This window comes from Lagopus leucura, unplaced genomic scaffold (genome assembly GCF_019238085.1).
Source record: "Lagopus leucura isolate 7727_CA_CO unplaced genomic scaffold, USGS_WTPT01 Super-Scaffold_100037, whole genome shotgun sequence".
Classification (NCBI taxonomy): domain Eukaryota; kingdom Metazoa; phylum Chordata; class Aves; order Galliformes; family Phasianidae; genus Lagopus; species Lagopus leucura.
The window spans coordinates 3,166,992-3,182,410 of NW_024962286.1; the positions used below are offsets into that span (position 1 = coordinate 3,166,992).

At 48.7% G+C, this 15,419-nt stretch overlaps 1 protein-coding gene across 3 annotated transcripts; it reads right to left on the reverse strand.

Annotated features, from left to right (window-relative positions):
• Positions 1 to 1,064: 1,064 nt before the first annotated feature.
• H6PD (hexose-6-phosphate dehydrogenase/glucose 1-dehydrogenase) lies at positions 1,065 to 13,696 on the reverse strand. Of its 3 annotated transcripts, none has more exons than XM_042883049.1 (6): positions 13,626 to 13,696; positions 11,778 to 11,945; positions 9,490 to 10,146; positions 8,180 to 8,297; positions 6,329 to 6,598; positions 1,065 to 5,666 (listed from the first exon to the last, which is right to left on the reverse strand). In XM_042883049.1, exons 3-6 carry the CDS (start codon positions 10,114 to 10,116, stop codon positions 4,309 to 4,311), a joined length of 2,373 nt encoding a protein of 790 aa, XP_042738983.1. In that variant the 5' UTR covers positions 10,117 to 10,146; positions 11,778 to 11,945; positions 13,626 to 13,696; the 3' UTR covers positions 1,065 to 4,308. The 3 variants fall into 3 exon arrangements, with proteins under 3 accessions (XP_042738983.1, XP_042738984.1, XP_042738982.1); XM_042883050.1 differs by lacking the exon at positions 13,626 to 13,696 and adding an exon at positions 13,080 to 13,534; XM_042883048.1 differs by lacking the exon at positions 13,626 to 13,696 and having other exon boundaries at positions 11,778 to 13,056.
• Between the last annotated feature and the right edge of the window lie 1,723 nt (positions 13,697 to 15,419).

Genomic DNA, 15,419 nt, shown 5'->3' on the forward strand with positions numbered 1-15,419 from the left:
TCAGAGCACCATCAGGACACAGTTAACGTGGGAAATTCTTCTCAGTAGAGCAATCTGTCAAACAGAGACAGTGGTCCTGCTGCAGGGAGCAGTGTGGGCATGGCTGGGCACAGCCTGCAGGGATGCTCACAGGAGAGCCTGGTGCTGCATTGCTACAGCACAGCGCGGCAGCATCTGCAGGGAGCGGCATCGAGTCGCGCTGCCCACAGACATCTCACAAAGCAGATTGTCTTGAGATCTCGTTTTTGATCTCCACCATCTCCCTTATTTCCCCTTTTAAGGTCATCTGTTTGGTGGAAAGGAAGCCATAAACCAAATCTCTGCTAAGGAAAGCAATGAGGCTGGAGGCACAGACCCTACTGAGGGCTGCCCTTAGCTATGACTGAAGGAGAAGAACAGCATCACAAAATTGGTTTTCAAAATAATTAAGACACTGGAGGCCTTGCTGCTCTTACCACCTGCCTCTGCTCACTGCGTGTGGGGAGGATTCAGTGATGCTGTAACTGCTCAAAGCATCTCCCTGCAGTGACGTGCACTGACTTCTGAACTAGAATAAAACTCTCTCTAAACTAGAATTAAAGCATTTCTGACCTGGGTAAGAAAATATTGTCCAGGCCCCACAGCACGAGCACTAGGCCTCCTCACCTGGACATCATCTCCAAACAGAAGGGCTGCCCAGATAATTCAGCACTGTTAACAGCACTGGAGAGTACCAGAACCACAGCAGGGCAGAACTGCCAGCTGGAGACTTACCTCAGGCACCAGCAGGACTGGGCGTTTCATGTCCTGGTGCTGGGTCCATCTTCTCACCTTGAAACAGCCTCAATTGCTCCTGTTCTGAAAAGCTCTGGCCTTGTTCAGATCATACACACACCAAAAAAAGACTTGGCCAGTAAGAGCAAATAATAAAGACTCCTGTTTTTAAACTGCAGAACATTCAAAAATGTCCTCTTTGCACAAGGAGAGCTTTAACACCTAAGGAGAGCTTTAATCACCAACAGGATTGGGGCACGCAAGGGAATAAATCAAGACGACTGTCAAGCTTTGAAAGAACTTAAAAGACATTAATGCTAAAAAAATATTTATTTTTTTTATAAATATAAATCTCTATTCATGACACAACATGAAAGGAAACATAAAATTTACTCATGGGAAAATAAGATTTTACAGCTTGAGTTATAAAAGTTACAGTGAGAAAAAATGAATTCCAGTGTTAGTTTTCTGTAAAACAGTAAATATCACACCACCAAATCACAGGAATGCAATGAAGAAACCATTTGTCATTCAAAAAAAGGAATTGTTATCAATATTCACTTAGAGACAGACTCTAAGCAGTTACTCCATGGATTTGATTCTGCAAAGAAAGGTTAACACACAATTCCTCAGGAAGGTGCAGCCTCCCTTTAATAGCTTTCACTAAATAAAAATAGTGCTGCTCCTTGGCCTACAGCCCAGCGGATTTCTACCATTCTTCTCCATCACATTCGTTGCTGGTTCTGCCCTTCTTCCCATCCACGGTCTCTCTTGCCAGTCACAAACGTTATACATTGCAAAGTATTTATTTCTCATTTGGCAAATGATAGTATTAAAGAGCTTATAAGGAATGTCTGTGGAAAAAAATATATATACAGTGCAACCCCAGCAGCTACACTCACTGAGGAAAACACACACAAGTTTCTAATGGATTTTTATAAGATCAGGATGAATTTCAGGGTGACCCATTGGGGCCTTCCCAAATGATCCCTATCTGCAGCTCTGAAGAACAGCTGCTCTTGGCCTGGTGGTGATGACAACACTATATAGAAGTGCAAATAAACCCCTCTAAAAATAAAGATCAGTGTTTATTTTGAAAGGTACCAGCCAAACGTTATAAAAGAATGTGCAGAAACCAGAAAACGCAAATGCCAGTCATTTGTAAAGCAGGAATAGATTCTGCCATTGTAACAAGATATTTATTCTCACATAGGTACATTTTTCATTATAACTTGTTCCATCACCCCAAACACACAAGAACTAGATCCAAGTTCACATGGCTACTTTTGTTTAAAGAAGGAAAATGACATTTAAATTTATGGACATACCAGACCTAACACATCTTCCTCCGCACAGCTGTTTCAGCCACTGTGGTATATTTTAGAGCCAGTGTTTGCTAGCACTCATCTACTTGTTCCAGTTAACTTCTCTGATTCCAGACTTCACTTGCACCAAGGTGCCTGCAGTGCTTGCCTTCCTCCTGCATTTCTATGCTATTCTCTTTCCCTGCAATTTATTCTCACCCTTTTGTGTTTCTGCTGGTAGTTAAGCCAGCTGAAACCGCAAAACAGGCAGCAGCAAATGTACTGATGAGCACACACAAAATAGAGGGATAACCAACCATCCCAGGTGTTGGAGCAGGCCAGGTAAGGCACTCATCTTTCTTCTGCAGATGATACAGCTGCACTAGAAGTCCTATCCTTTCCCATGCAAGAGCCAAGTGATGTGCATCGCGACAGCTCAGCTCTGCTTAGTCAGCTGCAGTACACAAAATGCCATTTTTCAGCACCATCTGCAGGCTTGGGAGGGGGCTGCCAGAAACCACAGCCATTCCCCGAGCATTTGGCCTCTTCCTGCAGCCCACAGTTTCTGCCAGCTCATGTTCTCCCTGGCACTGTTTGCCTAGGGACTGCTGACCATTAACAGGCTTTCTGGAGTTTGCTCAGTACTCTTTTATCTGCACAATTAGCAGAGGATAAGAATTCTGATTTCTGCATTAAGATGAGCAGAAAGAAAAGCAAGGACTTGAGAACCTGGGAGCATGGGCCATTCAAACTGTTCCGTGTGCCGCCAGAACACAGCAATTATTTGCAGCCTGATTTGCATCCTCATTACCCGAATTCAGCAGATGCCCCATGCAGGGAAGGATTTGAGGCCAATGCCTATCATCCAGCTGCATCAAACAAAGTCTCCTTCCTTCCACATCCTGTGGAACTGCAGGTCTGTGAAGGGTCACCAAATTCCAGGAGCAACTACTGAGGATCCCACTTTCCCTATGAGGCTACAGGGCTGTGAAGGGTGGCGCAGCCCCACGCCACACAACTCACTGCTGCTTCCTGGAGTCCAGGTGCCATTTCATGTCAGCACTGGGGTCCCTGCATCACCTCCAGCCCCGTCACCTCCATCCAGAATACCCCAAGTTGGAAGGAACCCGTAAGAATCATCAAGTCTAACTCGTGGCTCCACACAGGACCACCCAAACATCAGACACTATGACTAAAAGTGGATGCGTGCAGAAAATTCCCTGCCATTCTAAGTCAGTGTCCTGGAGCTGAAATCCCACCACCCCCATCCCCAAACATGTAACTACCTTAATGCACGATGTAACGAGGGACACGTGGATGGTCTTTAAAGCTTCAATTCTGAGGACAGACAAAACATGTTTTAGAGAATGAGACAAACACAGAAGATGGATATGGAAAACACCACTCCTTTGCTGGCTAAACACAAATGACTATTCTGAATACCAAGGTTTTCCCTTAATAATTATTGTGCTACAGGGAAATAACAGCTTTGCAAACTGCCATGTTCCTCACCCTGTCCCCATTACTCTAACAGCCTAAAAAGCAGTGTGGTTTCCTTCACCATCCCCCATGGTACCAGCTACCCACTTAAGGAAAGCAGCAAATTACTGCATATAGACTCAGCCCCTGCTGCTTGGCAACTGGCGAAGACCCAGAACTACAGAGAGCTCACAAACTGGTGTCAGCATTTAGGGGACACATGCCATGAAAGCTGCAGGAGAGCCCAGCCCTCGTCTGTGCTGGCTGACATCATGATGGGCTGCATGAATAAGACAACAAACTCATGTGCACGTGAGACCTATTTTGCTGAGGCCACACCAGTGTCCCAGACAAAGCTGAGCAGAAGACAGACATGTCATTACCACGTCCATCTTCAAACCTGAGAATATAAAAGGAAGTTTCTGGCAGGTATTTAATTTAATAAGTCTCCATTGTGTCTGCGAGGTAGCTCAGTATTGACAACCAAAAGCCTGAGAGGAGAGAACTGAGGCACTTCAAGGTGAGGTAATGTGTCCAAAGTCACGGTTCAGTCCTGGCAGAGCCAGCAATGCTGCACTGGGCTCTTGGCTCTTGCTTAGCTCTGCACACTGAGCTGAGCTCAAATGCCACAGGCACTGCAGGCCACCAATTTCCCAGAAGGTGACAGCACTCTGTCAGAAACTGCTGCTGGCAACAGAAAAACATGGGCACTGTGTAGGAAAATCCAGGCTGTAAGAGCCAGGACAACCACGGAGAAGGGACACTAGGAACATCACCCAAGCAGAGCTTCGTAATCCACGTACCACACCAGCTGTCCTGAGCTGGGGCTGACACCTGAGATAGGCCATTTTCTTGGCTCATGGCCCACCCTGCTGATCTGCGTGGTGATGTCATGTTTGCCCTTCCCCATAACTAGGACAAACACCTGTTGGGCCTTGTTGATAAGGGGCAGACTGAGGCTCATCCTCTGGTGAGGTTTGACAGGGCTCTCTGTCAGTACCACAGCCTGAGCCCCTTCCAGGCCGTTTTCAGAGTGGGGGAACAACGAGGCAGTATGGCCATCAGTGCCCACCCCCAGCAGCACCAGGTCAAAGCTGGCGTTGGCCACCAGGGCCACGATCTCCTTGGCGTACAGCTCTGTGCCTCCATCCTCTTCCACACAGAGCCGCTGGTGCAGGTGCACAGGCATGGGGTGGACATTGAAGTAGGGAACTCTGATGTTCTGCAGGAGGTGGTTGTGCAAGCTGAAGAAGTTGGACTCTGGGTCAGTGAGTGGGACGCAACGCTCATCCACCAGCCAGAGGTGGGTGTGCCTCCACGGGAAGTCATAATGGTGCCTTGCCAGCCGTTGGAATAGGGCCACCGGGCTTGAGCCGCCCGAGAGGGCCAGGTGGAATTGCCCAGAGCGTGCCACGGCTCTGCTTGCTGCCTTCTCGACATCAGAAGCCAGCTGGGAAATCAACGCCTCGGACCATGCTGAGACCAAGGGGCTTCTTCGAAATTTGGACTGGATCGTCTTGTAATCACTTGGCATCGGCCCACTGGGGTTCAGCAATTCCACTGGCTCTGCCACTGTGAAGGTCAGTTCCCCACTCACCATTTCAAAGTCTAAGAACTGCTGGTTCTCCACTCCACCAGGGTAGAGACGCGGGGCCTGGTGGGAAATGCTGTTCAGCAACGGTGTCCAGAATGCCCAGGAGGCCAGCAAGTTCTCAGTGGTTATGAAGAAGTCTTTCCTGCCATGGTAGATGTTGGAGATGAGGACAGAATACGCATCTCTCTCTTTCACAGGGCTGTACACGTAGTAATCAGACAGCAGCTGTCCAAAGATGTGCAGGTCAGGCTGCCCTACAACTTCTCTCCAACTGCTTTTTGGCATGATGGGCCTGAAAAGGTTCCTGCTCACCAGCACTGCTGGGGTGTTGAGCACACCATGTCCAATGTAGAACACAATCTGCTTGGGTTTACACTGGCTGTGCCCTGCATCCCTCAAAGCCTCACTCTGTGTGCAGTAGGCCCGGTTCTTGAAGAGAACTCGGACATAACCTACCCGTTCATCCAGAGCTTTTCCAGAAGTAAGGAGGAAAGGAACCCCTTCCCAACGCAGGCTGTCACTGTGGACAAGCACACCTGAAATGACACAGTGATCTCAGCTACCAAATTCAACTTGACACCTAAACAGCAAGCAGATTTGTGAGGAGCTGTCATCTAGCCACTCTCCTTCCTTACCTCCCAGAAACCCTGGCATTCACTGTGCCTCTTGCTCCACATTTAGCTCTTCAACAACAGCACAGGATTAACTGCTCTCCAGGTACCTCTGTGCTCCCTCCCAAGCATCCTACTTGCTCAACCCCTTTTTGCCTTGAAGGAAAGGTATTTCTAAGCATGAATATCGTTCAGACAAAACCTTTGATGTTAAGAAAACACAGCACAGCTAGAGGTGGCCTGGTGGTCTACCAAAGAATTCCTAATGCTTTATCCTTCAAATGTAGAGAGCAACTCTGTAAGAAAGCAAAGAAGTTTGCAGGCCACTTCTAAAAATAACACACAGACCTTAGCAAGAATAAAGGTACTTTGCTCTTATGCAGTGCTTCCCATTTGTAGCAGTATTCATTAACAAAAATGACAACAGTTCTATGTTTTTACAGGTCCAAGGTACCATGTTTGTGGATGCCTGGAGTTACCCCCATGTCAGCTGTGAGGTCCAGTGTCATGGAGCAAGGATTCTCATCTCCTGCTCCCCTTGGCTCTAGAGTACTCCTCCTCTCCAGAACCCAGAAGAAAAAACTCACCTGCAAAGGTTGGTGTTGTGCTGACATAGTTCTGCCCCTTCTGCAGCTCCTCCTGTACATGGCTGGCATACGCCTGATACTGACCCAGCACAACACTCTGTTTCTCCAGGCCTCGCAAGGACTGCAGGGCCTGCAGCTTGCACTGCAAGACTTCTTCAGCCTTGCTCAGGTTGCCTGGGAGCTCCATGGTCAGGAACATCAGGGCCTCAGTGAGGTGGTTCTGCAGCACATCCCGGATGACGCCATACTGCTCATAGAAACTGGTGCGGCCTGAGGACAGTGAGGAGGTAAGACACTGATAAATGAACTGAGTGTTCTGCAGCCCTGCTTTGTGCTATGCGTGTGCCCAGAAGACCAAAACTGGTTTGCGCTGCTCTCCTTCTGATCTAAAAGTTACCATGAGCCTATCAAGCCTCTCCTTCCCCTTCAGACGGGTTTCTGAAATGCCCCTGCTACCAAAATGAAGATTTCACCCTGGCAGAAAGAGCAGCACTCTTCTCTGCCTCTTTTCCCCTGATTTTCTGTCCTCAGGAGGCTCTGGCTGAGCCATGCCCTTGAGAGACAAAATTTTGTGCACAAAGCTCTGCTTCTCCCTTGCTTGACTGCTCATTCAGGGGAAGACAGACAATGTACTTTTAACAAACATGACTCAAGCAGATACCTTTCTGTAATCCTTCAGCAGCAGGCTGCACACTGCAGACTACATCATGGCCATAGGCTTCCCCTATTGATTGATACTTTTATCTCCCTTGCTCTAATCCAAAGATACATTCATTAGTGTAATCAATGCTGCAGATTTGCTAGGAGCCAGGCTGCAGCTGAAGCCACACAGAGGAAAGAAGACGTCAAAGGAAAAATGACAATGTTTTTCAGAGAGGGGAGGGCACAGGGAGTAGCTGGGACTACTCACACACAGCACTGTTCTCCCCAAACCTCTCTGCAGTGCTTCCCTCTCCTAAAATCAGGTCCCAGCTGAGGTCTAGGCTGCCAAACCAAACATTCTGCAGAGCCTGGTAAAGTCGCATTAATTGAGATTGTGGTTGCTGGGGGTGAGAAGGAGGGAGGAAGGTAGAAGAGGTGGTTGGGGAGTGGAAAAGCAACCCTGATGTTGCAGAACTGAGGGCACCTGACATCCCAAGAACTGCTGTGGGTGGCAGTCCTTCCCCATTGCTTTATGCTGAGTACTGCAAAGCAGATGCTGCAGGACTGCAGGGAGATTGCAGCCATGTCCTTCAGCAGGATATCCATGCTAGCAACTCTGGGCTTCAGTTTTTCTCCCTGCAAGGCTCTTAGTATCCAGAGAAAATGAAAGAGGCAGACAAAACCAGGATGTCCTGGGTACTGACAAGCCAGTTTGAGCAATGCCCAAGCAAGAGATACAAGAGCATCTTCCAAAGAATACCACAAACAAATACTCTGTACCAGCTTGATAACTAACAGGACAGGAACAAAAAAAGATTGCCAATAAAATAGCCAGATTATCGCATCACTAAACAGAGGAGGTTTTAGATTGCATCAATTCCAAACGCAAGGCTTCTTACTGACATCTAAGATCCCTGAACTGCAGAAAGCTCCCTGAAATTCCTCCAAAGCTCCATAGCAGAAAAAAGGTGAAGCTTCTACTGACCTGCAGTCGAATTCCAATGGGAATCTTTTCTTGGAAGGTGATTCAGTCCCAAGCACAGAAAGTATAAGACAGTCTCTCTCCATTTCCAGGGAGCAGCATGTCATCCACCTGCACTTTTGTTTCTGCACCAGCACTGCCTCAGGGAGCACTTTCACATAATTAATAAGCCTGCTGGTTCTCCCTCTCACCTAGCTACCCCAGCTTTGCACACTCGCCCCACAAACCTTTAGCATCCACAACCTCCTTCAAGACGATCTCCACTCTTTCCACATGATGTCGGTTCCAAATTGGATCCAGAAACTGGCGGTTCTGATCTCGAAAAGGCAAGATATGAGCTACAGCCTGCAAAAAGAAACATGAAAGATCCAACAAAAACTTACCACATCTCTATTTCCTCCTCACTGCCCCATTCAGCACTAGGATGAGGCCAGCTCTAGAGGGCCACACAGCAGAGAGAGCGAGAGTAAGGAAAAATCATCAAGAGCCTGTGATGGTACACAATTACCCTACCCTAGCCCTACTACAACACATAGTAGAACACTCTACTGACTGTACATTAAAGGTTTTGCTGAAGCATTCTGAGGTTTCATGTGAAAAAGGCTGAAAAGCAAGCTACAAGGCTCTCAGTTAATATCCCTAAAAAGACAAAGGGCTGAGTCAGACCATCCTGGGACTAACATATAGCTCCAGAGAGGTGAAATACATCAGATCAGGTGCTTACAACACTAAAGCCACCTTGGAGAAAAAAACAGTAAAAAAGGAGAAAAAAGAAAAAAGAAACAACAACAAAACCAAATCAAAACAAAAACCCTCTTAGCAGAGGTGGTCTCCTTATATTTGTTCATGCACCTTTCTGATTATAATCTGGTTGCAGAGCCACGGCTGGAGCAAGCTACTTTCAAAACGTGCTATTACATTTCTCTAAAACAAGGATGGCATGTCCTTGGATGCATCTCCTCTGGGACAATGCAGTGCTGCACATCCTGAGCCATCCTTGCAGCAGGCAGACCCTGCGCCCTGCCTGGAGCACAGGACATGATGAAGCCTTCCAATCATCTCACAAAGCTAACATCCCATCAGCTTCATACCATATCAAATTAAAAACTGCTTCTAGAAGCCACGGCTAGCAAAGGGCCTGTGCAGTGAGATGGAAGAACTGTGAGAGGGAAAGGGCTTACTCAGCAAAACCAAAGCCCTGACCTTGCTGAGAAGACCAGATGAATTCTGCACCTCTCCCTCATGCACACACACAGTTTAACCCTACACCCTGGCTTCCCACTAGAGAGGGAACCTTCATCACAATTGGAAAAAAGCTCATCTGCACATTTCCTCTGCTGTGCGAGGGGACAGACAGCAACACACTGCAGGGCATAAACAACTGTACGGAGCAACATAAACCAATGGATCTTGGGAGCACATTCAGTGACACTGCCTGAATTTGAGAGGGGACCATCACTCCCATCAGATGCAGAGCTGATGCACTCTCCCAGCCACCCTCAGCCTTGGAGGGGGCTGAGCATTGCACACTTCTAACCTGTTTGCCAAGGTAATGGTCCACCCGGTACATTTCCTCCTCCCTGAAGAAGCTTGTCAGCTCTGCAGCCATCTGCTGGGCTGATTCCAGGTCATGGCCAAAAGGTTTCTCCAGCACCACACGCAGCCAGGCACCTGGAGGCGGCCTGCAGCTGATGTTGATGTGGCGGGCAATCTCTGTGTAGGCAAATGGTGGCACTGAGAAGTAGAAGATCCTTCCGGCCTCCTTCAGCCCCTCCTGGTGAAGCAGCATCTCAATCTCTCTGTTCAGTGCAGTGTAGTTTTCGGCAGTTTTCAGCTGGTGGTATTGGCTCAGCTTCAGGAATTGGTCCTTGAGCACAGCACACCTGTTGGGAGATTCATCTGGGGGACAGGTGAGCTTCTTCAGCACATCAAACATCAGCTTCTGCCCCGGCTCCAGATCTGTCAGTGCAGCCCCATGGAAGGTGAAGCTGTGGCCACTGCTCACTTGATCTATGTAGAGCTGGAACAGACCCTGCCACAAATACTTCTTGGCTAAATCCCCTGTGGCTCCCAGCAAGACCACGGAGATGTGGCCCTGAGACTCCTCAGCCAGCGATGGCAAGGCTCCCATGAGCAACATGGTACACAGGACTCTTCTCAACATCTTGGGAGAGAGGAGGCAGGCTCAGGAACACTACAGAGAACAGGATTAAAGAAGAAAAATCAGTCAGTCCATATTATAACACTGCAAAACACAATGTAAAGTGCCTCTTCTCCCATGGCTCAAAAGCCAGGACTTCTGCCTGGATCCCCCACCCAACCACAATTCTTTCCCCGCTCCACGATTTGAATCATAGCAGGAAATGGAGCTCTTGGATAGACTGCAGTCTCCTTGTGCATACCAAGAAGTGGAAATCAGTCCGTGCCTAAGATCTTTCAGTAGCACAAGAGTTGCTTCCAAGGCTGAGTTAATGAGGGGATATCAATGTCTTCAGACTGTGAAACTGAAATCCAATCTAATGCAGATTTCAGACCCAGCTACAAATGAACCTACATGCTAGCAAACTCAGGCTGCTGCTTTCAGCAACATCCTGTTTAGGACTTTGCTCAAGTGGCATTATGCTTTGTTGGCACTGTTTCATGTCAATATTGTCATAGCAGCTCAGAGACAAGCACGACCACTGGCAGGTTCAGCTCACAGGCTCTCCTTTAATGCACTGCACTTCCACGACTCATGTGGACCACCACTCTCATGAACACAGCTGAATTAGGTTCCAACAAGCTACTGGGAGACAAATGGTCCAATAAAACAACACGGGAAGAAGCAGTTTAGCCCTTAAAACGGAGTCTAGACATGAGCCAGTCTAGATGCTGTCTCATGACGGTTGTGTATGCAGCCAGGAAACAATGCTGGGTTTGTGTTCTGCCAAGTGCAGCTTTCTGTCAGAGAAGAGCATGTGGGCACCCACTCATTGCTGAGCCGGTAACAGCCGGTCTCCCTGGCCAAAAAAACCCTTTACTTGTTCTTATTTAGTCTTGTTTCTCTAATTCAAAATAAAGCTCTTTTAAGAGAAATGACGCACCCAGTTCTTACACTTAGAAACAGGGCAAAGACCTGTGATCACAAAAATCCTGAAGTAAGTGAATATACCAACCTCTGTTCTCATTACAAGTATTAGTTCTGGTCAATAGGTTCAGACCATTTAACTACCTGTGTAGGAAAATACACCCACATAGCATGGATGCAGGTAGGAAAGACCTTTAACAGCCATTTTTTGATAGCATAAGGAAAATGTAGATGGCTCTATTCTGGTGCAACTGTAGTCTCACTGAGCTTTGCACTGGTATGATTACATCATTTTAAAATGGCAGCTTCATGAAAGTACAACTGGAAAATGGTCTTAGGTAAAAGAATTAATGCAATGTTCTTATCTTCCGTGGGCAAGGGGAGAGAGAAAAGCATATCCTCAGACAAAAACATTCATAGCACGCCTGAAAACACTTCACTGGCTCTATTACAGCTGTACAAACAGAAGCTCTTAGCTTCTACCTGCCCAGACCTACTTAGGACTGTTGTTTCCTAACTGAAGAAAAAGGCCTGGTCCTTACTCCTCATGAATGGAAAGGGGATGAACCACAGATGCTGTCCTAGTTCTGACTGGTTTGCCCACTAGAAAACTCCCACATAAATCACTATTCCATCACAAAGCAACATAGGAGCTAAGTCAGCTAGAGAATAACAAACAAAACTTCTGAACATCTCTCCCCACCCTTAGCTTGAACTGGTCTTCATAAATCTCATTTTTCTCTACCCAGCAGACTCACCTGAGCAACACTGGAGCTTTACAAAAGATGGACTGGCAAAAGCAGCTGGAAACTCATCTTCCTCACAGCCCCAATTGCAGATCTCTCTCCTCCTGTGGCTGCAGACTCAACGGTCAATGGTCAGGTGAGCAGGATTTTGCAAGCAAGATAAGGCAGCTTGTTCCCTTTCTGATAAATGCAAGGAAAGGCTCAATTCCAGCAAAGAAAAAATGACCAAACTCACAGAGCAACATTCCAGCTCTCAACCCATCCACATCTGCTGTTTTTGAGTGGGCAAAATGCAGGCAACTTGTGGCAATTCGTGACTCCTCTGCTTTCCCTGGAAAGCTCCATAGTGCAACTCCTCTGTTGTGACTGCCTCCCCTCTCTTGCTCCTTCCTCTAATCTCCACACATACACTTAAATCCAGCAAACAGTGGTAGCAACTGCACAGGGGCAGATGTGTGGCTCTGAAGCTTTTGCCTGCACTAGAAATAATTATCATGTTTAAGCAGAAGTTTGTTTTTCTTTTACCCACTAGGGGGTTACAATGTAGATGACAAAGTTCCCCAGTGCAATAGGATAATAGTTACACTTTCTTAACAACCTTTGCTCCAGGCCCATGCTGCCCACTGCACAGAACACAGCCGAGGTGCAGCCACCCGCATGGGAGGGAAAGGCTTGGGTGGGTCATACTTTTCCACATCACCAAAGAAACAGGAGAATTAGCCACAGAGCTTGCTGGCAGATTCAGCCACACAGTCACATGGCATTTCCAAGCCAACTCAAAACCAGTTTCACAACACTCCCAATTGCAAAACACTGCTACACAGCCCAAAAGCAGCACAGTAAACACAGGGCTGTTTGTTTACTGCTCTTGTATCAAATAATCACCAGAATTCACATTAAAAAGCAATAACCTTTACGAATTTCTCAACCAAACAGGACCAAGTTACTCAATCAGGTTGCAGGGAAAAGGTGCCTGGGCCCCATCCCTGCAAAGCACAGAGGGTTTAATGGGGCAGCGCGCCTCAGGGCACCGACCTGCACAGCTGTGATAGCCCTGATTTGACAGCAGCTCATTTTAAATCTCGCACATTACCCCACTGTTTGGTAAAAGGGAAGGGATCTTGTTTGCTACTGCTGCATCCTCACTTTAAAAAGCAATTAACAGATGCACGGCGTGGCCCGGCCCGCAAGGCCGTGCACGTGTAACGCATGAATTACTGAGATGCTCCGAGAAGCAGAAGAGCGCTGCCCTCCTGCGTGTGCGGGCAGGAGCGGGAGCGACACCGCCAGCTCCTGCAAAGGTCAGCGGCTTACCGTGGAGGCTCCCGTTACGGGCACGCTGAGACACGGCAGCGCTCGGCCGAGCTCAGCGCGGTGCCGTGCCCCATCGCAGCGCAACGCGGAGCTCGGGCCCAGCGCACGAACCGCCGCTCGGCTGCCCCGGATCTCCCGGTCATCGGGGCCGATCCCGCAGTGCGAGCTGCCACCGCCCGGCCTCAGCTTTCCGGAGACGCAGGAAGGAGCGACAGGTACGGAGCGGAGGGGACGGGCGGAGCACCGGCGGGGTAAGGACACGGGCTGGGCACGAAGCATCGGTGCGTGAGCCGAACCCAAAAGCACGGAGGATGCTGCGGGAAGCTGCTCTAGGGGCTGCCCTCCGCCTCCCTCCGCACCGACCGTCCTGGGGGTCCCGCCGGTTCCGGGATGCCCGGCCCAGCCCGCACACGAAGCAGGGATGCCACCACCCTCAGCACGGGAACGCCGCCCGCTCCGGGAGAAGCCCCGCTAGGAGCCGAACCCCTCCATCTCAACTCATTTTATCCCATCACCTCCCCTCCCGCCCCGCGGCGCCCCACTCACCTCCCGCCCACCCACGGTTGGCCAGCGGGGCGCGGTGGCGGAGCGGAGGCTGCGGGCGGGCCCGGCACAAAGCCCCGCCCCGCGCTCCTCCCTGCGCTCCGAGAGTTTGTGGTTGGCGGCCGCTGTCGATGGTTGTAACGGTCGGGAGGGAGGGAATCTCGGGACAGCCAGGGCTGCGGGCTCTCCCACTGAGGCTGGAGAAGTTCCTAATGCACCGTGAGAACAAGGCCTTTACTGAGGCTAGGAGCATCTCGAAACAAGGGAAAACATAGCTGTTTTCTTCTGTTTCAACTTCCTGCCTATCTGTATATATAGCCACATCTTTGAACGCCTATGTTTACCTGCAGAACTTGTATTGCTCTGTGTTCTGAAATTATTGTGACTGCAGCATACCACCTTCTAACCATGTGTGCACCCACAGCACTGGTCTCGTATTTTCTAAACAAAGGAGGCACGTCCTGGGGTATGTTGCAGTGCAAGCCTGACAGTGCTTTTGGACACATCAGGTTTGGGAAAGGTGGAGTGAAAAGAGGCAGAAATGAAACTGCCCCAACGAGCAGGAATGAATAGAGCAGAACGCTCCTGTGGAATGTCCTGCTGCAATGCAAAGCTTTCTCCGGAACTCAGCTGCTGTCTTCTAATTCACTTGGGTGAACAATGCCGTAAGTTTCACTTTCCTGGATGAAAATTCCATAAGCATACAGTAGCCTGCACAGCTGCTGTCTGCTCAGACCCAAGCAGGCTGCAATCAGACTCAGGGACTGCCAGCATTGGACTCAGTGCTGCACCAGGGCTCTCATTACAGGTGACACCAGCTTGTGTTTGTGATATAACTGAATTATATTGACAGTGTAACTTCCTGATGTCATAACCTTCTCTACTGTCCTGTTCTGCAGGCTCACCTCTCCTTTTACACGTGTGCCCAATTCCATAAATGCCCTTTGTGGTACTGTGAAGGCGCCGGTGACTGTCAGCAGCAAGGTTTGTCTGCAGGATGCAGGTCCAAATTAGGGATGAAGGAGACAGCAGTCTGCCCTGCTTCATTCACACTGCACATTGCTTTGTGACTCTTCCTGTGTTACCGGTGCAGTTTTGGGCTGAGTAGAATGCCTCCAGCAGTGGCTTTATTTCTGAAACCCAGCAGAGGGTGGATCACAAGCAAAGCTCAAGTGATGAAATTTAACCAATACAACTTGGGGAGGGGATAAATAACACATCTGAAAGAGCCAGCTGGACAAAACAGTCTTGCACTCGAGATCTCCCCTAAGCACATGTAGATGTTACTACACAGCATGCTTAGCAAGAAGCTTAAGGGAGCCATGCTATATCCCATAGCTGTGTGTTTAACCCATTAATGACCTGCTGACAACACTGCATGGCTTGCAGGGGCTAATCTGAGTCTGGTGCAGCAGGCGGTAGGAAATGGGAGGCCCTGTTACGGCCTGCTTTGTGCCCTGGAAGAAAAAATGGCTTCTGCCATCTACTCGAGCAGAAATGATTGAGGTGCACATCTCCCTGCTGCATGCCACACTGAATGGGACGAACAGCTGAGGCCCTGCTCACTTGAGCCTGCTATTATTACAGATAGAGCTGGAAGTTGGGAGCAGCGACAGTTGTTTAACATTTTCTGCTGAGTCTCCAGCTAGCGACTATGCCATGAAGAAGGAACTGCATGTGGGGGCTCTGCTTTATGCAATTTTTTTTTTCTTTCTTTCTTTCTTTTTTTTTTTTTGAAGTCTCTAAAAAAAATGGTGCAGCTATTTCTGAGCTGAAGGTCAAGATAAAATAGGTTTT